Source organism: Salmo trutta, chromosome 3 (assembly GCF_901001165.1).
Source record: "Salmo trutta chromosome 3, fSalTru1.1, whole genome shotgun sequence".
NCBI classification, from domain to species: Eukaryota; Metazoa; Chordata; class Actinopteri; order Salmoniformes; family Salmonidae; genus Salmo; species Salmo trutta.
In genome coordinates, this window is record NC_042959.1 from 32,532,520 (window position 1) to 32,558,804 (window position 26,285).

At 44.2% G+C, this 26,285-nt stretch overlaps 1 protein-coding gene across 4 annotated transcripts in view; it reads left to right on the forward strand.

Moving 5' to 3' along the window:
• bcorl1 (BCL6 corepressor-like 1) overlaps positions 1–24,607 on the forward strand; it is a 44,386-nt gene extending 19,779 nt beyond the window's left edge. For 2 of the 4 annotated variants that reach the window (XM_029731147.1, XM_029731157.1), the window contains exons 2-12: positions 15,680–15,770; positions 15,898–18,561; positions 18,953–19,085; positions 19,232–19,675; positions 20,181–20,389; positions 20,668–20,925; positions 21,204–21,370; positions 21,595–21,740; positions 22,229–22,306; positions 22,563–22,722; positions 22,935–24,607. In XM_029731147.1, the coding sequence (XP_029587007.1) occupies positions 15,680–15,770; positions 15,898–18,561; positions 18,953–19,085; positions 19,232–19,675; positions 20,181–20,389; positions 20,668–20,925; positions 21,204–21,370; positions 21,595–21,740; positions 22,229–22,306; positions 22,563–22,722; positions 22,935–23,271 (4,687 nt within the window). In that variant the 3' untranslated portion in view covers positions 23,272–24,607. The other 2 variants (XM_029731164.1, XM_029731152.1) reach the window with 2 other exon arrangements.
• The last annotated feature ends 1,678 nt before the right edge of the window (positions 24,608–26,285 follow it).

The following is a 26,285-nucleotide window of genomic DNA, read 5'->3' on the forward strand; positions in this document are numbered from 1 at the left end:
TGCACAATGCAGAGGAATATCTATCTGGGAAAATCAGCAGCAAGCTAGCTCATTCTCTAACAGAGAGGTGCAGTATTAAGAAATTGATAAATTAACACGGTGACAAAAATCGAACTCCTGTTGAAAATATTAGTTTAGTTAATTCACTAATAATAAGGCTTGTGTCAACGTGCCTGGATATGCATGCAATAAGCAAGCTAGCTAAGCAGATAGCTATGTGACCTGTTAGAAAGATTATGATAAGTAATCCTTTCATCTGTGGTGTTAGCTAGCTAGCTATATTATCTACTATGCTAGCTGGCTAGATAAGCATGGTGCTAAAATATCAGATAGAAGCTAATAGCTGGTTAACATTTTGAACATGCAACGTTTTTGTCAACGAGCCATCTGACTTGGGGTGCAACGTTAGCTATTTACTGGTGTGCTGATCTGACCAGCCGCAATCGTACCCGTCAATTGACAGTTGATAGTCGGATTAGAGGATTGTCGTAATAGAGAAAGAAGGAATTGTTTTAATATGGCTAAATAAAGATTGGCAATAGGTTTAGCTACCTAAGAATCTTCCTGCATGTTTATAGTCCAAGAAAGCTGTAGATCAGTGCACGTGTATGCATTCTCACTTCTCAAACTATGGGCAGATTTGAGTCATTTAGACAGAACGTGCAACGTTGTTTCATCTTTTTGCCTGCCCTCGCTCTCATTGTTAAATATTATGTAAATGTGTGGCTTGGTAGCAAATGTCGTCGCCATTGAGCTAGTTCTCATAGTAGCAGTAAACAGCACCAACTGATATGAGAGATGGAGAGAGATATGAAAGGGAACGGAGTTACAGCCTAGCTCTATCCAATCGTAGCAGTAGGATCAAGTTACAACCTGTTTCTTAACAGATAGCTGAACTAGCCAATTGAGTTGTTTCAAATGTTGTCCTGGCAGCTGAGTTGTTTAGAGATGCGTCCTGACAGCTGAAAAAAATTATTTTTCCAGATGACAGAAAATGCATCCGTGATCACGAATCATGACCTTAAGTTGGACCCATTTGTATGGGTCAGCAGTGCCTACAGTATATGATGTCCTTCCATACAGGCGTGACATGCTGGAGTGACACATTGGGGCGGCAGGTAGCCTGGCGGCTAGGAGTGTTGGGCCAATAACCAAAAGGTTGCTGGATTGAATCCCCAAGCTGACAAGGTAAAAATCTGTCGTTCTGCCCCTGAGCAAGGAAGTTAACCAACTGTTCCACGGGCGTGTCGATTAAGGCAGTCCCCGCACATCTCTGATTCAGAGGGGTTGGGTTAAATGTGGAAGACACATTTCAGGTGAATGCATTCAGTTGTACATCTGACTAGGTATCCCCCTTTCCTTTCTATGCAAATATTGTTGATCAGTAAGAAAACATCAGTCCCAAATGGAAGGCAAACAGATCAAATCAAATTTTATTGGTCACATACACATAACAGATGTTAACAGATGTTATTGCGGGTGTAGCAAAATGCTTGTGTTCCTAGCTCCAACAGATTGTTAATCATCTAGCACAATAGACTCCACTGATCAGCCAAAACAAGCTCAATAACTCAATGCATGCACACACTTCTAATGAATATGCATTCACCTGTATTGTGAATAGGCCTAGGCCATCTTAATTTACCCAGTTTATCAATAGATTTACCATTCAAATAAAAGTATTACCATTATGTTGTAATGTAGTTAGATTGTTTTTACCAAAGTAAAATGTATTGTTTGATTTAAATTTAAAATTTTCACATTTAATGATATTGAATATTGGCCTAAAATAACGGTCATCGACCTCCTTGACCCCCAAAAATCGTTATTGGCATCGGCACAAAGAAATCCGTATCAGTCTTTCTTTAGTGTGAGGTGGGGAAATGGTTACCTGGCTATCCAAACTCCTGGCTTTGGCCAAACACTACTCCACGCCCGCAAACATTAGTTTCTTCTCCACAATGAGTCTGGATCTCAGTACCTCCCCAATAATTTCTAGAAACACATTCTAACTGTTCTGATTGGTCCCAGAAACCGATGGGTTGGGCCAGAGCCAGAACACACGTGGATAAAGCGGCGTTTTGAAAATGTGTCATTGGCTTTGAACTACAGAATGGCGCCAGAGGGGATGGCCACCATTTTACGGGCTCCTGACCAATCGTGCTATTTTGTGTATTTTTTGTACTGATCTTAACGTTTCATATGATCGAAAATAGCTTCTGGACATCAAAACAGTGATTACTAAACTAGTTTGGATGAGGAATGCTATTTCATCGAATCGGAGGTAAAGGACATGATGCTCATCCCTGACCAGGCCCAAATCCCTGTCACTCTGAGGAGGAGGAGGAGGGGCCGCTATAGGGGCCAGCGTGCGAGGTACCTAACAAGAATGCGACGGTGAGTGGATAAGTCGCCCTAACCCTCCGTTCTATTGGTGAACGTGCAATCACTGGAAAATAAACAGGATGAGCTCCGTTCAAGACTATCGTATCAAAGTGATCTGAATAACGATAATATCCGATGTTTCACTGAACCAAGGACATGGAAAACATAAATCTAGCTGTTTTTTCTGTACATCGGCAGGTCAGAACAGCTGCGTCTGGTGAGGTGAGGGGAGGGGGGGTGTTGTCAACAACAGTTGGTGCGCAATCTCTAATATAAAGTCTTGAGGTTCTGCTTGCCTGAATTAGAATACCTCATTATAAACAGTAGACCACATTATTTACCAAGAGAGTTTTCATTTATATTTTTCGTAGTGGTTTATTTACCACCACAGACCAATGCTGGCCCCAACGAGCTGTATGAGGCCATAAGCAAACAAGAAAATGTTCAGCCAGATTAGAAGCTCCCTAATGGCCCGGGGATTTTAATGCAGGAAAACTGAAATCCGTTTTACCTCATTTCTACCAGCATGTCTCCTGTGCAACTAGAGGCGAAAAAACTCTAGATCACCTCTACTCTACACACAGAGACGCATGCAAAGCTCTCCCTTGCCCTCCATTTGGCAAATCTGACCATAACTACATCCTCTTAATTACTGCCTACAAACAAATACTCAAACAGGAAGTACCAGTGACGCGCTCAATACGGAAGTGATCCTCTGAAGTGGACTCTAAGCTACAGGACTGTTTTGGTAGCACAGATTGGAATATGTTCCGGGATTCATCCGATGGCATTGAGGAGTTTACCACATCAGTCAACGGCTTCATTAATAAGTGCATCGACAACATAGTCCCCACAGTGACCGTACCCAAACCAAAAGCCATGGATTACAGGCAACATCCAAACTGAGCTAAAGGCTAGAGATGCCGCTTTCAAGGAGCAGGACAGAAATCCGAAAACTTACAAGAAATTCTGCTACGTCCTCCAATGAACCATCAAACAGGCAAAGTGTCAATACAGGGCTAAGATCGAATCCTACTACACCAGCTCTGATGCTCGTCGGATATGGCAAGACTTGCAAACTATCACGGATTACAAAGGCAAACCCACCTGCGAGCTGCCCAGTGACGCAAGCCTACCAGATGACCTACATGCCTTCTATGCTCGCTTCGAGGCATGCAACACTGAGCCATGCATGAGAGCACCAGCTGTTCAGGACTACTATGTGATCACACTCTTCGTAGCCGATGTGAGTAAGACCTTTAAACAGGTTAACATTCACAAGGCCGAAGGGCCAGACGGGTTAACAGGACTTGCGCTGACCAGCTGGCAAGTGTCTTTACTGACATTTTCAACCTCTCCTTGACCCTAATACCCATATGTTTCAAGCAGACCACCATAGTCGATGTGCCCAAGAGTGCCAAGGTAACCTGTCTAAATGACTATCGCCCCGTAGCAATTGAATCTGTAGCCATAAAATGCTTTGAAAGGCTGGTCATGGCTCACATCAACACCTTCATCCCAGACACCCTGGACCCACTCCAATTCGCATAACGCCCCAACAGATCCACAGATGACTCAATCTCTATTGCACTCCACACTGCCTTTTCCCACCTGGACAAAAGTAAAATCTATGTAAGAATGCTGTTCATTCGCTACAGCTCAGCGTTCAACACCATAGTGCCCTCCAAGCTCATTACTAAGATAAGGACCCTGGGATTAAACACCTCGCTCTGCAGTTGGATAATGGACTTTCTGACGGGTCGCCCCCAGGTGGTGAGAGTAGGCAAAAACACACGGAGGGCCTAGCACGCTCCCATTCACATCGACGAGGCTGTAGTGGAGACAGTCGAGAGCTTCAAGTTCCTCGGTGTCCACATCACTAAGGACCTATCAGGGTCCAAACACACCAACACGTCCAAACACAGAGGGCACGACAACGCCTCTTCCCCCTCAGGAGGCTGAAAAGATTTGGCATGGCCCCTCATCCTCAAAAAGTTATACAGATGCACAATTGAAAGCATCTTGACTGGCTGCATCACCGCTTGCTATGGCAAATACTCGGCATCCGACCGCAAGGCGCTACAGAGGGTCCTGCGTACAGCCTATTACATCACTGGGTCCGTTTTCCCAGTCATCCAGGACCTCTATACCAGGCGGTGTCCAGGGAAGGCCCTAAAATTGTCAAAGACTCCAGCCACCCAAGTCAGTCTGTTCTCTCTGATACCGCACGGCAAGCGGTACCGGAGTCCCAAGTCTGGGACCAAAAAGCTCCTTAACAGCTTCTACCGCAAAGCCATAAGACTGCTGAACAATTAAACAAATGGCTACTCAGACTTTCTGCTTTTTACCTCTACCTACATGTACATAGTACATCAATCAATCAATCAATCACCAAACCAAACCTACATGTACATACTGTATTACTTCAATCAATCACCCCAATCACCTCGTACCCCAGTACGCTGACTTGGTCCCGGTACACCTTGTATATAGCCTCGATATTGTTATTTTATTGTCACCACAAACAACTTTAACGATGGCAGTCTCAGACTTGAGTATGTAGCGAACATAGAGCAGCAGAATAATTCAGTTTGAGTAGTCAGACAAGGGAAATGGTGCATTTCTGGATATCAGTAAATTAGGATTGTGATTGGGGAGGGGATTGAAATTGAAGATGCCTGGAAGAGGGCAAAAGGGGATGAATTCAGAGCAGTGATGGAGGTCAGTGTTAAGATGTTTGAGGTACACGTTGATTGGAGGCCTTGGTTGTCAAGAGTGTGTAAACTTTATTTAACTAGGCAAGTCAGTTAAGAACAAATTCTTATTTACAATGACAGCCTACCCCGGCCAAACCTGGACGACACTGGGCCAATTGCGCGCCGCCCTATGATTGGACTCCCAATCACAGCCAGATGTGATACAGCCTGGATTCAAACCAGGGACTATAGTGCCCCCTCTTACACTGAGATGCAGTGCCTTAGACCGCTGCGCCACTCAGGAGACAGGGGGAAAGAGAGGCATTGGGGCAATGTGTTCTGTCAAGTAGTGTAAGCAGGGTATGTATAACTGGACCTCAAGGGGTGAGAATATAATGTGGTCATATCAATCTTAATTATTTTTGTGAAAATCTAATGTTTCATGCTGTTTAGGAAAGTCTGTCAATACATTTCTGTCACAACCAGCAAGGCTATGCCTATTGGCCATACATCAAATCCATAAAGCCTACTGTAATTTCATATGATAATGATGGGTACACAATTAAAGCTGGGAAGATAAACCGAAAATGATAGACACCGACCAATACCGAACACTTATCGCAGGCATTTTGCTGATATCATTCATTATGACATGTAGCCTATACTAGAAAAATGTGAAGTTAGAAATTAAATAGGTTTGCTAATATGGGTGATTGTTAATGGAACAATTAATCGATGGCTAAAACCATCAAAATAGTAATTGTAGTTTAAAGGATCTTTTTTTTTTAACAGAGGTGCACACTAATGTTATACACTTATCTTTCTATTTATCGTTATTGCATCTATTTAGGCATTTTATTGCGATATGGATTGTTGTCTATATCGCCCAGCTCTAGACTCCATAACATAACTACACAGTGAAATGTGAGTATTTTCCCTTCACAGACCAGCCAAGATCTTGGTCCCTCGTGTTAATTCGTTGCTCTAGAACTAATACCTCTCACTCTTTTTTGTTGGCCTGCTTTAGTCCATAATGCAACCATCATCCGTAGGGGTACTTCCATTTATTGGATTATATATTATTGTTATTCGTGCATTCATTCAATATAACTCGGTGTCTTTATGATGAAAATGTGAATTTTCACTTTGTTAATTCGGTAAGCTTTTTCAGTTTAGCGCACCGTTGCGATCCCCCTTTCCCCTTGAGCGGCTGGTGTACTGCGTTGCATGCTGGTACCTGCAGTCCTTACTCCTCGCCACTGCATGATATGTATAGTTTGGGCGTGGATAGCCAAACACTACAAGTCCCAGACTATCAGTCCACCTTCTCGCCCCTCTCTCCCACCAGACCGTAGACCGAGATACTGTACGGACTGTCTTGACGAACCCCCCCCCCGACTTTCAGAACCGAAAACCGTCGAGATTAGTGAACAGCAACCGACAAGAACGGAAGACTTGATTCTCGCTGGAGCCGTGATATATACTGTTAATTTATACCCTGGACGAACGGGTTTGTAATTGTTTGTGCCATTTGACATCGTTATCTTGCTTGCTAATTACCTTTCGAATTATTCAGTATCAGGGACGAGAAGACTCGGTTCGGGTCGGACTCTTGCATGTCTTTGAACACAGAAGCGGTTCGGTAAGGGCTGATGAAAGAGTCAAATCAACATTTTGTGTCGCACGGCCGGAGATAAATACAGTAGCCTGTCTAAACATGCTTAGCACTGTGTAATGCAGACCAATACTGGCTTTGCGGAGACTTTGCTGCGCAGGGATCTGAAAATTGTTCGTGGTATTTTGAACATGAGTTACATTTTGTTTTCCTTATTGTGTATGGTGCACGTTACAGTAGCCAACTACAAGTTATGTGTAAATTGTTGCCCTACCCTCCGTTAGTTCTGAAATACTTTTCATAAGACAATGAGCTTAGGAAACAGTTAGAGTGTAATATATTCCTCGTACAATCAATATTAGTCTATGCAATACAGTCCAACGTTATATCATCACATCGTTTCTTCAGTCATGTTATTTACCAGTAAAATACGTCATGGACAGTACCTCGTGGTCTATGGAATGATTAAATAATATAGTCATTGGAGTTTGAAATGTTTATTCCGCGATATTTGGCTGTTGATTGATGTTGGCTTCATTATGTGACAGTCGTTAGGCACATAATGCATGTATCATGCAAGTGCGGATGGACGATGTAAGTATTTGATAGGGCAAAGGATATTCTCGTGTCAGTCGTTTCGTTCTAGATATTGGAAATGCTTGCATTGTAGGCTATTGTGCTGGGTGCTATCGCATCATTCTCGCTTAAAAAATCAAGGGTGAATTTGGTTCCATTTTGATCATGTGTATGTAGTCTGTCTTGGACATGCTGATCACCTGAGAGGCAATAGTGTCGTCCTTACCGATTATCATACTACAGCTCGCCAGCTCTCTGGGCGAGTGGGATGCCCGGAGTTTTAGCATGAATATGTTGGTTTTATAGAGATTAAACCAATTTCTAAATTAGTTGAAATAGTATAATAAAACGACCCCGCTCGTCGACTGTATTTTCTGCATTTTCAAATGCATAGATTTGACACTCGGATGCGCAGTCAGTTGGCCAGGCGGACAAGTCGTCTCGAGTCAGAGGGAGATCAAGTCATCTCGAGTCAGAGGGAGATTATTTTATTCTTATTTAGACGTAGCCGAAAGACTCTATGGGATAGCCACCTCATTATAGTTGGGACAGCTGTGACTTTGTTTTACCAGCATGGTGTGCAGACTGACAGCATGAGAAATTAAACCCCAAATATATGTTTCTCAAATACGTCCTAGCATTCCAATTGGCTACTCAGTGGAGGAGACGGCGTATCTGCAGCACAAAGACAAACTAGCAATATAAGCAAGTAGCAACATGAGGTTATGCGATAATGAATGCAAAAGCCTCTCATTTTCAGTTATAGATGCTCGCAACTATATTCAGCCCATGTTTAACGATTTCAGCGGAGATATGTCGCCTACCTGGGATGTCACTCACGTTTTCCGGTACGGGTATGTTTCGCCAACTACAATGATTTCAACACCCGGTACATTCCCCTGATATTTGCTGGTGGATAGTTATACTGGACCCATTTGTAGTCATCACGTTTATTGTCGGGTGGGGTGGCTGCCTCACCTTTCCTCGTAGGGTGTGTGGATGTCTGAAAGCTTTTAAAATGTTGCTTTTGATCAGATATATTCATGAAGTTGCCATTCTTTAGGAATAACGTTACTGGAAGATTCAAATTATTGTGCATGCATGTGATACTTAGTGTCTTAGCCTGTCTGCTTAGATGTCACTGCTAATTGTTCTCTTTACTTTGGAATTTGGGAATCATGGTCAAGGGCTCAAGGCAAAGGGAAACAGAAGCTAGATTTGTAATTTGAGGCTTCTTTACTCCTGGTGCTTTGAGCTATAGCAACTTTAGAATTCATTCTTGAGTAATAGAGTATCTGTAGTTAAGATTAAGAATGTGTATTACATTATATGGCATCATCCCTCAGGTTCTCCTTGCCCCTCAGATTGATCTCTAACATGAGCTGGAAATGAGCAGAGGGTTAAAGCCGCATGAATGAGTTTGGTAGAGAGGGATTTCAGAATGATGTATCGTGAAGGGTGGTGAGGAAACCATTACCCCTTCCCCCACTTGCCTACCATGTTTCTACTTCTCTCCATGGTCTCAGCCAGTCCACTCTGCTGCAGCGTGCATGGCTTGGTCAGCACTGACCACGTCCATCCGTGAAACAGTAAAGGAGAACTGTGAGAGAGGTCATAAAAGACGGTTTCCAAGTATCAAGCAATATGTGACAATTTCCCTTGGTGAAGAGGGCAAAGCATCAACTCCTATGTTAGTATCTTTATGTCCATGCAAATAGGCCTACCCATAGTTCAATTACAAAGTATACATATGGAGTAAGCGAAAGTTATTAGCAAATATGCCTTGTACCAATATTGGATATTTCTTAATAATATGAATATAACATAAAATAAAAAATTATACAAAATATAAAGTAATATAATGTCAATTGTTTTTCTTCAACAATCAATTTATCTTCTTGGATTTTGTGACTGAGGACAGTGTGGCATCTCGCGTCATCAAGCTTCTCTTACACACAGAAAACTATTGAACAATTTCTCAATAAAAAGCACCAAAAAAATCACTAAACAGTGATGTTTATCCTAAATGTGCCAACTTAACATGAGTTAATGTTACTGTTAGGAATTTATAGTAGCGTTAACAAAGGGCTGGCTAATTGGTTCCCTAACAAGACAAGGTAACTGATATTTTGCTAACCTCTTCTATGGCAAGACTCATGACCTAAGAATGAGGCATTTGACCAGTTTCGGGTGTATTGAGCCAATGACACCATGATGAAAAATCGAATCCAAATCAAATGTTATTGGTTGCGTACACATATTTAGTAGATATCGCAGGTGCAACGAAATGCTTATGTTTCTAGCTCCAACAGTGCAGTATACCTAACAATACAAAACAATGCACACAGGTGCCGGAATACAAATATATATACACTATATATACAAATGTAGGTGGACACCCCTTCAGATTAGTGGATTCGGCTATTTCAGCCACACCCGCTGTTGACGGGTGTATAAAATCGAGCACACAGCCATGCAATCTCCATAGACAAACACTGGCAGGAGAATGGTCTTACTGAAGAGCTCAGTGACTCAACGTGGCATAGGATGCCTCCTTTCCAAGAAGTCAGTTAGTAAAATATCTGCCCTGCTAGATCTGCCCCGATCAACTGTAAGTGCTGTTATTGTGAAGTGGAAACGTCTAGGAGCAACAATGGCTCAGCCACGAAGTGGTGGGCCACACAAGCTCACAGAACGGGACTGCCGAGTGATGAACAGCGTAATACGTAAAAATCGTCTGTCCTCGGTTGCAACACTCACTACAGAGTTCCAAACTGCCTCTGGAAGTAACGTCAGTCACAAGAACTGTTCGTCTGGAGCTTCATGAAATGGGTTTCCATTGCCGAGCAGCCGCACATAAGCCTAAGATCACCATACGCAATGCCAAGCGTCGGCTGGAGTGGTGTAAAGCTTGCCTCCATTGGACTCTGATGCAGTGAAAACGCGTTCTCTGGAGTGATGAATCACACTTCACCATCTGGCAGTCCGACGGAAGAATCTGGATTTGGTGGATGCCAGGAGAACGCTTCCTGCCCCAATGCATAGTGCCAACTGTAAAGGTTGGTGGAGGAGGAATAATGATCTGGGGCTGTTTTTCATGGTTCAAGCCAGGCCCCTTTGTTCCAGTGAAGGGAAATCTTAACACTACAGCATACAATGACATTCTAGACAATTTTGTGCATTCAGAGCCCTGACCTCAACCCCATCAAACACCTTTGGGATGAATTGGAACACCGACTTCGAGCCAGGCCTAATCACCCAACAACATGGGCGGGACCAACATGGGCGGGACCAACTCCATATTAATGCCCATGATTTTGGAATGAGATGTTCGACGAGCAGGTGTCCACATACTTTTGGTCATGTAGTGTATGTACAGTACCAGTCAAAAGTTTGGACACGCCTACTCATTCCAGGGTTTTTCTTTATTTTTACTGTTTTCTACATTGTAGAATATTAGTGAAGACATCAAACTATGAAATAACAATTATGGAATCATGTAGTAAGCAAAAAAAGTGTTAAACAAATCTAAATATATGTTATATTTGAGATTCTTCAAAGTAGCCACCCTTTGCCTTGATGACAGCTTTGCACACTCTTGGTATTCTTTCAACCAGCTTCATGAGGTAGTCAACTGTAATGTTTTTCCAACAATCTTGAAGGAGTTTGCACATATGCTGAGCACTTGTTGACTGCTTTTCCTTCCCTCAGCTGTCCAACTCATCCCAAACCATCTCATTTGGGTTGAGATCGGGTGATTGTGGAGGCCAGGTCATCTGATGCAGCACTCAAATAGGCCTTACACAGCCTGGAGGTGTTTTTTGGGTCAATGTCCTGTTGAAAAGCAAATTATAGTCCCACTAAGCGCAAACCAGATGGGATGGCATATCGCTGCAGAATGCTGTGGTAGCCTTGCTGGTTAAGTGTGCCTTGAATTCTAAATAAATCACTGACATCACAACATCACACCTCCTCCTCCATGCTTCATGGTGGAAACCACACATGCGGAGATCATCCGTTCATCTACTCTGCGTCTCACAAAGATACAGCGAATGGAACCAAAACTCTCTAATTTGGACTCATCAGACCAAAGGACAGATTTCCACCGGTCTAATGTCCATCATTTGTGTTTCTTGACCCAAACAAGTCTCTTCTTCTTATTGGTGTCCTTTAGTAGTGGTTTCTTTGCAGCAATTCAACCATAAAGGCCTGATTCACAAAGTCCCCTCTGAACAGTTGATGTTTAGATGTCTGTTACTTGAACTCAGTGAAGCATTTATTTGAGCTGCAATCTGAGGTGCAGTTAATTGCCGATTTCTGAGGCTGGAAACTCTAATGAACTTATCCTCTGCAGCAGAGGTAACTCTGGCTCTTCCTTTCCTGTGGTGGTCCTCATGAGAGCCAGGCATTCATCATAACGCTTGATGGTTTTTGTGACTGCACTTGAAAAAAACTTTCAAAGTTCTTGACATTTTCCGGATTGACTGACCTTCATGTCTTAAAGTAATGATGGCCTGTCTATTCTCTTTGCTTATTTCAGCAGGTCTTGCTATAATATGGACTTGGTCTTTTACCAAATAGGGCTATCTTCTGTATACCACCCCTACATTGTCACAACACAACTGATTGGCTCAAACGCATTAAGAAGGAAAGAAATTCCACAAATTAACTTTTAACAAGGCAAACCTGTTAATTGAAATGCATTCAGGTGACTACCTCATGAAGCTGGTTGAGAGAATGCCAAGAGTGCAAAGCTGTCATCAAGGCAAAGGGTGGCTACTTTGAAGAATCTAAAATATATTTTGATTTGTTTAATACATTTTTGGCTACTACATGATTCCATATGTGTTACTTCATAGTTTTGATGATGTCTTCACTATTATTCTACAATGTAGAAAATAGTAAAAAGAAAGAAAAACCCTTGAATGAGTAGGTGTGTCCAAACTTTTGACTGGTTATGTATGTATGTATGTATGTATGTATGTATGTATGTATGTATGTATGTATGCATGTATGTATGTACAGTGTGGGAAAAAGTATTTGGTCCCCTGCTGATTTTGTACGTTTGCCCACTGACAAAGAAATGATAAGTCTATAATTTTAATGGTAGGTTTATTTGAACAGTGAGAGACAGAATAACAACAAAAAAATCCAGAAAACCGCATGTCATAAATGTTATAAATTGATTTGCATTTTAATGAGGGGAAATAAGCATTTGACCCCCTCTCAATCAGAAAGATTTCTGGCTCCCAGGTGTCTTTTATACAGGTAACGAGCAGAGATTAGGAGCACACTCTTAAAGGGAGTGCTCCTAATCTCTATTTGTTACCTGTATAAAAGACACCTGTCCACAGAAGCAATCAATCAATCAGATTCTAAACTCTCCACCATGGCCAAGACCAAAGAGATCTCCAAGGATGTTGGGGACAAGATTGTAGACCTACACAAGGCTGGAATGGGCTACAAGACCATCGCCAAGCAGCTTGGTGAGAAGGTGACAACAGTTGGTGCGATTATTCGCAAATGGAAGAAACACAAAAGAACTGTCAATCTCCCTCGGCCTGGGGCTCCATGCAAGATCTCACCTCGTGGAGTTGCAATGATCATGAGAACGGTGAGGAATCAGCCCAGAACTACACAGGAGGATCTTGTCAATGATCTCAATGCAGCTGGGACCATAGTCACCAAGAAAACAATTGGTAACACACTACGCCGTGAAGGACTGATATCCTGCATCGCCCGCAAGGTCCCCCTGCTCAAGAAATTACATATACATGCCCGTCTGAAGTTTGCCAATGAACATCTGAATGATTCAGAGGACAACTGGGGAAAGTGTTGTGGTCAGATGAGACCAAAATGGAGCTCTTTGGCATCAACTCAACTCGCTGTGTTTGGAGGAGGAGGAATGCTGCCTATGACCCCAAGAACACCATCCCCACTGTCAAACATGGAGGTGGAAACATTATGCTTTGGGTGTGTTTTTCTGCTAAGGGGACAGGACAACTTCACCGCATCAAAGGGACGATGGACGGGGCCATGTACCATCAAATTTTAGGTGAGAACCTCCTTCCCTCAGCCTGGGCATTGAAAATGGGTCGTGGATGGGTATTCCAGCATGACAATGACCCAAAACACACGGTCAAGGCAACAAAGGAGTGGCTCAACAAGAAGCACATTAAGGTCCTGAAGTGGCCTAGCCAGTCTCCAGACCTTAATCCCTTAGAAAATCTATGGAGGGAGCTGAAGGTTCGAGTTGCCAAAGGTCAGCCTCAAAACCTTAATGACTTGGAGAAGATCTGCAAAGAGGAGTGGGACAAAATCCCTCCTGAGATGTGTGCAAACCTGGTGGCCAACTACAAGAAACGTCTGACCTCTGTGATTGCCAACAAGGGTTTTGCCACCAAGTACTAAGTCATGTTTTGCAGAGGGGTCAAATACTTATTTCCCTCATTAAAATGCAAATCAATTTATAAGATTTTTGACATGCGTTTTTCTGGATTTTTTTGTTGGTATTCTATCTCTCACTGTTCAAATAAACCTACCATTAATATTATAGACTGATAATTTCTTTGTCAGTGGGCAAACGTACAAAATCAGCAGGGGATCAAATACTTTTTTTCCCTCACTGTATGTATGTGTGTACAGTTGAAGTCGGAAGTTTACATACACTTAGGTTTGAGTCATTAAAACTAGTTTTTCAACCACTCCACAAATTTATTGTTAACAAACCGCCATAAAAAAGCCAGACTACGGTTTGCAACTGCACATGGGGACAAAGATCGTCCTTTTTGGAGAAATGTCCTCTGGTCTGATGAAACAAAAATAGATCTGTTTGGCCATAATGACCATCGTTATGTTTGGTGGACAAAGGAGGAGACTTGCAACCGAAGAACACCATTCCAACCGTGAAGCACGGGGGTGGCAGCATCATGTTGTGGGGGTGCTTTGCTGCAGGAGGGACTGGTGCACTTCACAAAATAGATGGCATCATGAGGCAGGAAAATTATGTGGATATATTGAAGCAACATCTCAAGACATCAGTCAGAAAGTTAAAACTTGGTCGCAAATGGGTCTTCCAAATGGACAATGACTCCAAGTATACTTCCAAAGTTTTGGCAAAATGGCTTAAGGACAACAAAGTCAAGGTATTGGAGTGGCCATTACAAAGCCCTGACCTCAATCCCATAGAAAATCTTTGGGCAGAACTGAAAAGGCGTGTGCTAGCAAGGAGGCCTACAAACCCGACTACGTTACACCAGCTCTGTCAGGAGGAATAGGCCAAAATTCACCCAATTTATTGTGGGAAGCTTGTGGAAGGCTACCCGAAACTTTTGACCCAAATGAAACAATTTAAAGGCAATGCTACCAAATACTAATTGAGTGTATGTAAACTTATGACCCACTGGGAATGTGATGAAAGAAATAAAAGCTGAAATAAATCATTCTCTATACTATTATTCTGACATTTCAAATTCTTAAAACAAAGTGGTGATCCTAACTGACCCAAGACAGGGCATTTTTAGTAGGATTAAATGTCAGGAATTGTGAAACTGAGTTTAAATATATTTGGCTAAGGTGTATGTAAACTTCCGACTTCATCTGTAGATGGCATCATGAGGAGGGAAAATTGTGGATATATTGAAGCAGCATCTCAAGACATCAGTCAGAAAGTTAAAGCTTGGTCGCAAATGGGTCTTCCAAATGGACAATGACTCCAAGTATACTTCCAAAGTTGTGGCAAAATGGCTTAAGGACAACAAAGTCAAGGTATTGGAGTGGCCATCACAAAGCCCTGACCTCAATCCAATAGAAAATTTGTGGGCAGAACTGAAAAAGCTTGTATGAGCAAGGAGGCTTACAAACCTGACTCAGTTACACCAGCTCTGTCGCCTATGGCGACAGCTAGTCTTATTGGGGTCCGACATATAAAGAAAAAGACATTACAGACAAAATACTTTACAGTTTACATACATACATTTAAAAACATTAACATGTAGTGTAATGGTGTGTGTATAGACAGTTTGTGAATAGGAAAGGTGTGTACAGCATTAGTTCTTTAGAATGAGCCTTGACTACAGTATATACATATAAAGTGGGTAAAACAGTATGTAAACATTATTAAAGTGACCAATGTTCAATGACTATGTACATAGGACAGCAGTCCCTAAGGTGCAGGGTGGAGTACCGGGTGGTAGCCGGCTGGTAAAAGTAGTACAAAAAAATGCAATATATGTGCAATTGTCTTTTATTGAACAACTGTCTTTTTCAGAACGTTTTACAAGATCAATGCAGATCAAATGTCAATGCAGATCAAAAAAACGCCAATGCAGTCACAACTTTGTTTTATGTTAAAGAAAAATCAGATCGTCACAGATCATACTAAGTCTTTTATCTGTTTGTTCAACAGCATAGCGTCTTATACAGAGGAAGACCCCATTGCTGCAGACCTGAGGTCAACTACACCTAAGGAATGTTGTGTTAATGCAACACATATGCAGGTAATTTTTGTGCCTGAACACTGACTGAGTGAACTGTCAGCTTCACAGATGATGCAATGGTGCTTTACCTGGGAGATATTTACATGAGTAGTGAACATGGGCTTAATGTAACTTTCTTGTTATCTAGGTGGATCCCACTCCAATGAATGTAGGGGATGGAGGCACAGTGAGCAGAGAGATCAGTGCTCCGATTAAAGCATCTGCTAGCATGGTGGGAAATCCCCCTCAGACGCTGCCCCCTGAGCTCAGAGGAGATGTGCCCCTCAGTCAGCAAAACAAGACCAGCACAGCAACAGACTGTAAAATGCCAGTCAACGTCTGTTCAGACCCTAGCAACTTCACCCATTGCCCAGTGGTCCCTCCCCCTCAAGAACACAGCAATGCTCCGTCAGGCCCTCCCCTCATTAGCTCTGACAAGAGAGCAAACAAGAGGTCAGAGGTCCCCAAACCCAAGGCTGATGGTCCTAGGGTTTTTCCCACACATCAGTGGCCGTGTGGTACAAAGAACAGCCCTGAGGACCCAGTTAACCCAAGCCACAGTGGTGTGACGTCCAATAAGAAGCCACATGCTCAGACCCAGTCAGTGATTAGTCTTCCCGCTGGGTTTCAACGCTCAACACTGTTTAAACCAGGCCAGCCTGTTACTTTTCTTCCCTCCACTAACTTCTCATCTCCACTCTGCAAAATCACTCTTCCACCCGCATTGGGTCAGATCGCAGCATTGAGAGAAGCCACAGCCAGCCAGTTTCAGAAGGGGAGTCAACCACTAAGCGCAGCTGCTGGTGTTGCGCCACTGCTGCAGACTTATCCATATCACTTCTCAGTGGGTCAATGTCCAGCACCTCAAAAGAAAACACCCAACTCAACACCCAAACTCAAATGTAACTCGTCGTCCAGTAGCAAGAGCTCCAAAGCTGGGAGGGAGCATAAATCCACTATCGCCTCAGTGGTGGCCTCCCCCACTATCGCGCTCCCAATACAGCACCCAGCATTAGGCTCTGCCGTACCAACCCGCTTCACGTTGTCTCCCTCCGCTGCCATCTGCTGTGGCCCTGCACTGGCCAGCATCACCACTCAGGGCAGGCTGCTGAACTATGTGGAGAAAGACCTTGCGCACCGCAGTGCAGACAAGACAACCGTAGGCTTTCTAAAACTGAAGGTTCCATCTGCTGCTGATGACCATGCAGTTGCATGCCCGACTGAAGCAAGGGATGTACCCCTCGACCTGTCCGCCAAGTCGAAGCGTCCAAAAACGGTCAAGGACCCTCCAAACACGGTTGCCACCACAGAGCATCTCCATAACAAGGCACGTCAGAAAGTTGCCCTCCATCCAAAGAGGCCCCATACTACCACGTATGGCTCTGCCGCGCCATACCCCATCCTACCCAACACCCACCGAAATGGGGCTCTAAAGCAAGCTAGTAGGCCCCTAACTCATCAGGGTTTGGAACCCAACTCATCCTGGGTCAAAGGTTCCTCTCAAGGCCCCATTAATAACCTCCCAGGAACCTATGTAGGTGTCGCCAGCCCCATACTTGCTTCCACCCTGCGTAGCAAAGATGGGAAGGGGTCCTTTGAGGACGAGTTCCAGACTTTCGCTAGACAGGAGACTATCTCTATCATTGACCAAGGGGAACACTTGGCCTCAAGGGGAAAGAAGGCATCGTTCATGACTAAGGGCAACCAGCACGTATATGGTATCAAGCACCCTAACAGTACCAGCCCAGCTGTAACACAAAACTGTCCCTCTAAGGGGGCTTTCGCCACGGCTCTGCCCGGCTCTGCCAACTCACACTCTCATCAGAAATCTGGAAGTGTCAAAGCAGCAATCCCATACTCCCTCACTGTCCTCAAGCCGTTATGGCAGCGACCAGCACTTCTTCCTCACCAAAGTGCTTCTGTTCAGAGAAAGGTCATTCAAGGGACTCCCAAGGTTATTCAAGGGACTCCCAAGGTCAAGGGGGGCACAGGTTCAGATGGTCCCAAATTTCAGGGTGCCCATCAAAGCCCGTCCAGAATGGAAGCCGAAAAGTGGGACAGAACCAAGTCCCCCCTGTCCAACCTTGAGTCCATAGTGAAGCAGAAAGCTCTAGAGACCAGTGCATTGACTAGCGAGGGATACTGCCATCTAGCACCTGTGACGTCCAGAAAGCCTGAAGTGGTGAGCTCTCACACTGCGGGCAAGGACATATTGTTACATCAGACTGCTGCTTTTGGATGCCCACCTATCAGATCTGTGGAGAACAACGAGACACTTTCCTTTCAAGGGGATTCCACACAAGTCACGAACAAACTTGAGAAAATGAGTGTCTCTGAGTCCAAAGAAAGGAGTACTGAGAAACATATTAAACTGGGGGAGCAGGCAGGTGGCAAAGAGATACAGGTCTCTGCAAACAGCACCAGCCACACCCATGCCTTTAGAAGCAGTGGTTCAGCTAACAGAAACAGGATGGACAGCAAATTGGCCCAGGAGTTGGAGGGAGAAACGGTGAAGGAGGAGAGTATGGCCCCTGCTGGTCTCGCTCCCCGTGCTAAATTGGAGGGAATTGCCCTATCCATCCTCACTGGCCAGTGTGCAGGGGTAGCCGAGGTAGAGAAGACAAATGGAATTAAAGAGGAGTCTCCCACCAAAGCGAAAGCTGCCATCAGCAAACAGAAGAAGTCCCCTAGTCCAAGGAAGCCGGCAAAGGAGAAGGCTTCACCGGACCATTCAAAGAAGGCTGCAGCGCCAGTGAAGAAAAAGCAAGACCAGGAAGCCACCCCAGTTAAGAAAGAACCAAGTCCCAAAAAGGTATGTTGTTATTCTGTTATTCTCCTATTTAGAATTCCATTTAGATGAGTTGCTTTGGTTGTGTTGTTTACAATGGCATTATTCTCTTTTGTTGGTTGAACAAAGAAAGAAAAACCACTACATTCACACACTTGACTCGTCTGCATTTATAATGAAGCATAATAAAATAAAAAAATGAAATATCAACCGCCCATCAAAACATACCTGTCTGTGTTATTGCATTATGATTCAACTATACTGATTTTGAAATACAAAAGGCAATTCAATGTTTATACAGTCCAGTTGTTTCTCTGTATGCTCTCCATCACCATCCAAGCTTTATGATCGATTACCTGAATGGCCTATTTAGTGCACTCACTTGTGTGTTGTCCCCTGTGTGTTGCCACGGAAGGAACCATGTGTACCTGTACTGGAGCACAGTCTGACGCTGGTGGAACCATCCCTACACAGGGATGAGGGGGAGAACACTCGCAAGGAGAAGAGCAGCCCAACTGATAACAAGCAGGCTGCTCACAACAAACCAGGTAGGTCTGTCTCTTGTGACAGTCTAGAATAGAACTTCACATACTACCTCAGCCAAAGATCTAATCAGAAATCTTTCGTCACGATTCCTCTTGTCCACTTTGTTTTAGAGCGCTGAGTGAGTCTGTTTTTGATGTGGGTTCCACAGGTAGTGTGAGCAGTCCTCTCCTCAGTCCCCAGAGATCTGAGACCCCAGTCTCCCTCAGCAGCCCTGGCAGACCCAGTAAGGAGCCAGCGTCCTCTGAGAGCTCCACCCCCAGGCTGAGGAGGGGCCGGCGGAGGGCTGATGAGGCTCGGCTGGACGACTGGGGCTTCGCTACTCCCTCTCCTCCACCTCCCCCAACTCCTCCTCCTCCCCCTACATACCCACCCCCCCGGCCCAGGGGCAGACCGCGCACCAACCCCCTGCCCGAGAAGGCTGAACAGTGCAAGGCCAGGCCCGTCCCAAGCACTGAGGGAGACACCCCGAAACGCAAGAAACGGAACCGCTGCCGGAACAGGAAGTACCAGAATGGGGAGTATATCACGGAGAAGGACAAGGATGGAGAGGGGGAGGAGAGATCTGTCCTCACCAGGCAGGGTACTCGATCAGGTACGGTTCACCTGGAAATGGAAAAATAAAATAGACAGTGCAGTTGAAGGTTTGTTTGGATGTGGTCCTTACACAGTGGCCCTTACACAGTGGCCCTTACACAATGCAAAGTTGGGTAGAGTTGAGTGACTGAATATAACTGTAAACAGTATAACTGATTTTGAATACAGTAGCTTCCCTCTATTTGTAGTTAATTATGTGAAATCATCCATGTATGTGCCATTAATACATTCTTTATTTTGGATGGCACACTTCAGCAGAGATGGAAGGCATCTTTACTGTGATGGGGCTAGCCTCATTGTTTGTGCCTCTAGCTGCCATCCACTACCAAGTGGGCAGACTTCTTGTATAATCTTCACAAACAAATATTGTGGCTTCATATGAGCCTGTCTGTACACAGCTGGTGATCCTCACCAGCATGAGACCACACCAACATTTACAACATTTACCAACACCCAACATACTGCTTATAACCGTTGAGTAAATATTTTCTGTGTTGTGCTAGATTTGAGGACTGGCATGTACCCACGCCTCAGTGCCACTCTGACCTGTCGTGGCGCCAGCCCCGAGCCTGGTCAAAGGAGGCCCTCGTTCACCCGCTCAGGGTCGGTGCGGCGCCCGGAGAGAGAGGCCTCCCCAGAGCCCAGCGACAAGCCCTCTGGGAAGAGGAAGTTCAAGAGCAAGCACTTGAGTGACACAGACGAGCCCAAGAAGGTAGGAAGTTTAGCAGCATCCATCGCAGAGGCCATAGATCTGGAGTTCTGTTTCCTGTCAAACAGATCTTTGTTGTGAGATACAGTGTGCCGTGATGAGCCTAAAAGCTTGGCTCATGGTGCCCCCTTGTGGCGCAAATCTGTACTACGTATTTCGTGCTCTGGCAGCTGATTTCCTCCAGCGCAGAGTGTGAGGCCATTCGTCCTTGCTGTCACACTCCGTCACACATGACTTTCTCATTACCCTGCATTTTTTTTTTATTACATTTTTTTATGCAGCTCAAGACCAAGCGTTCCAGCTTGGGCAAGCACCCTACCTCTTTGGCAACGGATGATGACAGCCCCAACGCTAAGAAACCAGCAGGCCTCTCGGCCACCCCTAAGGGCCCGACCTCCCCTCCAGCCAGTAAGAAAGGGAGAGGAGGGGCACCAGAGTCTCCCCCTAGCAGACCTGTTCCTCCAGAGGTTCGCCGGCTCATTGTCAACAAGAACGCCGGGGAAACTCTGCTACAAAGAGCCGCCCGATTGGGCTACCAGGTACTGCTCTACTGTGCTTTCCCCCTGCCATTACTCAGGTGTGGTGGGCCCTATACCTCATACCAGACCCTAACCCCAAACAGAATTCAGTTTATCAAACATGAATTGACATTACATGTACATTTTAGTAATTTAGTAGACCCTCTTAGCCAGAGCGACTTAGTTAATGCATTCATCTTAAAATAGCTAAGTAGCTAAATGTTACCTCAATAAAGTAGTTATCAGCAAAGTCATGGCTAGTAGGAAAAGACAAGTTCAAGTGTTCTTTTTTTCTTCAGGACGTGGTGCACTATTGTCTGGAGAAGGATGTGCGGGAGGTCAATCGGCGTGACAACGCAGGTTACACAGCTCTCCACGAGGCGTGCTCTCGAGGCTGGAGCCATATCGTCCAGGTGCTGCTGAAGTACGGCGCCGACGTCAACTGCAGCGCCCAGGACGGAACACGGTGAGCTTCTAAGCACTACTAAACACTTAATGAGAGCTCAGACTTAATGAGGATATTGTTTGCCATACACTCCTGAGCTGAAGGGTTATGCCTGCAATAAATCACTTTCTGGGCTATATCTGTTGCATAAAATATGACATTCAAGCTTGGCTTATTTGAGATCCGTTGAAATGTATGTTAGTTGAAGAAGTGAAAAGCACATTTGTGCTATTGTATTTTGTAAGGCCTATCCATGACGCAGTAGCCAGTGATAATCTACCTGTGGTGTGGATGCTGCTGAACCACGGGGCAGACCCCACCCTGGCCACCTACTCCGGGCAGACAGTGGTCAAACTGGCCCAGAGCCCCAGCATGAAGACCTTCCTCAAAGGTACTCTAACCTGTCATCTCCTTAACCTTTGACCCCTGTGACACACATCACACAACATTGTCACAGATCACTAGGATTGGAGGATTACTCATTTTGTGGATCTTATTGTCATTCATATCAGTGCCCGATGCTGTTTGATGTTTCCAGATTTACACCAGAAAACAGACCATTTAGATTTTTATTTGACCTTTATTTAACTAGGAAAGTCAGTTAAGAACAAATTCTTATTTATTTACAACGACGGCCTACCCTAACCCGGACGACACTGGGCCAATTCTGCGCCGACCTATGGGACTCCCAATCACGGCCAGTTGTGATACAGCCTGGAATCGAACCAGGGTCTGTAGCGACGCCCCTACCACTGAGATGCAGTGCCTTAGACCGCTGCGCCACTCTGGAGCCCACTCAGGAGTCTGTCCTGTTCAGAACGTCACAGGGTAGTGTTTGGTGGCCTTTTTTAATCTGACCCTGGATGTTCTTTGTTTCAGAATACTTCACAGACCTGGAGGGGAGAAGTGACCAGGACCCCAGCCTGCCATGGGAATTCTACAGCAGCTCTGTGTTTGGTAAGAAACCTACGCTTGATTGGTTTCTTTTCCTCACCATTGACCTCTGCATCCACTGTTATCTGTGTTATGACTTGATTAGAATGCATAGTGTATATGTCATGATTAGAATGCATAGTGTGGTTGTTAGGAACAGAGCAGTCCACTAGGGGAGCCTTAAGCCCATGGTCAAACAAGAGGCTATTAGTCCTTAGAACGAAGGTGAAGCGAGTTCTCCCGGCCATCCTGAGCTCACATCACAAAATGTTTTTTTCAGAGACTGGCCAGGAGGCATGCTGGGACTTCCTGCTCTCGCAGCGGGAGGAGGAGAGAGAAGGGAATAAGGAGAGAGACTCCGATGGGGACTGTCTCCTGTTTGAATTTTCCTCAGAGCCCCTCTTAGCCTGCTTCCATGTCCAAGTGTCGTTAACCCAGGGGTGAGTCAACACCAAAGCAGAAAATCACCTGTCAACACAATCATTCAAATACATAGTCCCAGCTTTTCCACCCATATTCTAGTGCTTTTGTTTCTGCTTGTCATTTTAAACCCAGAAGCACCTTTTGAAATCCTTGCAACCACTCTTCAGATATCAGCTTGTTGGATAGGCTCAGCTAGTTGTAATACAAACCTTATGTTTGTCCCTGACAGCTTTTGCAATTGGTTCCTGTTGACGGATGTTCTGAAGCGGCTGAAGATGTCGTCCCGGATATTCCGGGTGCGGTACCCGCACTTGGAGGTGGTGAGCCTGGCGCGGACAGAGCTGTGGAGGCAGGTGTCGGTCAGCCAGGTGAGCACAGCCTCTGCACAGCCTCAGGGAGAGGAAAAGGAGGAGGAGGACAGGGAGGAGGGGGAGGGGCTGGTGGAGCTGGTCCGCTGTGTACGGGAGCTACAAGGACTGCTGGGTTCCTCCATTCACATCCTACAGGAGGACGAGGGGGAGGAGGAAGGGGACAGGACGGATACAGCCACTCCCTGCAGCCGGTAGCCCACCCTCCTCTCGCTCTCAGCCCCTCACACATCCAAACTGTTCCTCTACACGTCCCCAGTGTCTCAACCTAACCTCCCCGCGAGCAGCAGATCAAAGTAAACAATGTCTGGAGGCGCCGTCGTAACGGTGGGTGTGGCCAAACTCTGGCAACGCCACTGGGAAGAACACACCTCACTAATGACCTGGGACCTCCACATTGAGGTGAAATAGGGGTCACGGCAGCGCCACCTCGTGGATGGGTGCTCAGTGCTGGAGGGCAGCTTTCAGGTTCCAATCTGTAGGTATATTTCGGAATCAAAGAAAAAATTCAGAAACCCCCTTTTTTATGATTCTATATGTTTGTTAATATATGTATATCTTGCCACCAGGGTGAACACATTTGGTTGTAATGTATTTGTGTGGCAAGGGATGGATTATGTTTTAGGATTTTTTTGGTGTGTGGTTTTGTTCAGTTTGTTCCTGAGGGAAAGCAAATATTTTTGGGTGGGAGATAATCCAAGGCTTTTATCTTGGTGAACTCTAGCGTGCAGCTAAGAGGCTTACAGCCAGGCCAGGCCAGCTAACAGTGGCAGGAAGGCCCTGGGGCCAGATGGTCCCTCCGTTAACCTGGGAGACCCACAGAGAACAGACTACAGACACACCCACACACACATCTTCCCAGCTAACAGAACCATAGTGATCTAGAATCATGTGGATAACTTTCAGTAACTGAGAGGAAGTGACACATGGTATCTGTGGAGTCCAGGGTCCTCTGGTTAACCTTCACTTTGCTGCATAAGACTGACTCATGGGAGGGATTGGATAGGTATCCTTTTACTGCTCCTTGCTCATCAGTCCTCCGTCCTCATTGCGCTACAGACGGACTCCAACGTGCTTTGTGGCGCGTGTGTTTTATTTACACTGTTTGTGCTTAATTTAATAGTCATTAATATATTTGAAAAATTGCTTTGTATGGTTGGTGCTTCATTTGAAATGTACAATTAAGGATCCCTTTATCCTTCCCGAGATTTTTGTTTTTTCCCTTATTGCAAACAGTATTTTAACAAGCAAAAGTACAGTTTTATTGTACTGGTGCTAAGCTAGAATTTGTGTTGACAATCAATGAAGTTTTTGTTTGAAGTTAAAACCAATAAATTATATTTAATTAAGGTGAAGTGACAGAAATGTAAAGAGAGAGTATAGTTTCATTACCTATGATGGAGAAAGTGGAATACATCTAGTCTGGAGAAGAGGACAATAATGTACTGCTTGTGTGAGTGCTGTTAAAACAGGTTAACCTTTTATTTGATTCTTTTTTATGAAATCAACCAGAATAAAGCATGATTGTGAAGTATTGTTTGTGGGTATTCATTTTACTCTTCTGAAAGCATACCCATCAAGCACATTTACTTCCTTGGAGGTTGTGGGAATGTACGTTTTTGGTTTCTCATTGGTTCTGGGAATGAAGCCAGTAAAACTGAATGTTTTTTTTAAACATTCTGAGAACGGAAGTGAAAATTATACCTGTTCTGGGAACGTTAATTTTTAGGTTGCATCGAGGTTCTGAGAATGTTTTACTATGGTTCCCTGAATGTTTTCCTGGGAGGTTTTATTAATGCTCTGAGAAAAGAAATGATAGGTTATTTGGAGGTTTTTGAATAACTTCCTTAAAACTTACACTGAATGTTTCAAGTCTTTTTAATAACAATGCTATCTTATTTTGGGTTAACTTTTTTGAACTCCAAGCACAGATAGGCATTATTCATGGGAAAACACATTTTTTATTGTAACACAGCATCAGTGAGATACAAACCGGTAATCTTCTGTTCACTATCCATGCATGGAATTAATTCAATGCGCCACCAGGATGGAGCTAGCATGCCAAGTTTTTTTCCGCATACAAAGGTGTTCATTTTATTCTATTTAAACAGACCCCATTTCAAAGGAAACAAGCGCTCATTAAAATCAGGTGTGGCCAATTACTGGGTGCTGCCAACACCTGAACACACTTAATAACAGGATAGAGGGAGTTTTGTTGATGCTGAGAACGGAATGTATATGTTTTTAAATAACATTCTTAGAACTTTCTCTGAACATTACTAAAGTTTTCTTATCATTCTCTGGAACAATTTAAGAACATGGCTTTAAATTCAACCATGAGGAAATGTTATGCTGAAGTACTGAAATTCAACACAGAAGAACATTGTTTCTTAATGTTCTTGGAACAATTTGAGAACATTACTTTAAATAGAACCATGAGGAAACCTGTAGGAAACATTATGCCGAAGTACTGAAATTCCCACCGAAAACCGTTGTTTCTTAACGTTCTCTGAACTATTTCAGAACATTCCCAATGTCAAACCAGTTGGAGAATGTTCCTAGAACATTACCAAAATTGAAATTAAATGTAACTCAGTTTGAACTTTAAGGAAATGTTCTGTTAAAGTAATAAATACCAAGAAAATGTGCTGAGTGTTCCAAAGCCAAGCAACTATCCTGCACCATTCCCAGAAAGTTGTGGGAAGGTTGTATGCGAAGTAACCGTAGGACAACCACGCTCTCACCAAACTCTAAGAAACATATGGTTCTCAGAACATTATGTGCTATCTGGGTGTATTGTATTTACAGTCAGTTGCTCTGAGCTCATTTTAAGATAACGCTTACCACAACCTTTTACATTTTTAGAGTCTAAAGGCAGACAAATAGATAGGTGTGGTGCGGGGCAAACGAATGTTAGCTGGAACTTGGTCGTAATCCTCTGACTGGTGATAAATTGACCTCTTCAAGAGGTGTATGTAACCTATCCAATCTTATCATCAGCCTAATGCCCATGATGGCCAATAACATGAAACTATTTTTAATAGCCTAAATAGGCCCGCTGTAAATTAGACTAACTTCTCTGAAATATAAAAACTTGCACGGTCAAGGAAATATCCATCTTCGTATGAAATTCGAAGGTACACAGCATGACGCTGTGATAAGGATTTGATTATCTCCACAGAAGAGAACTAGTGACCCAGTCTAGTGCCATA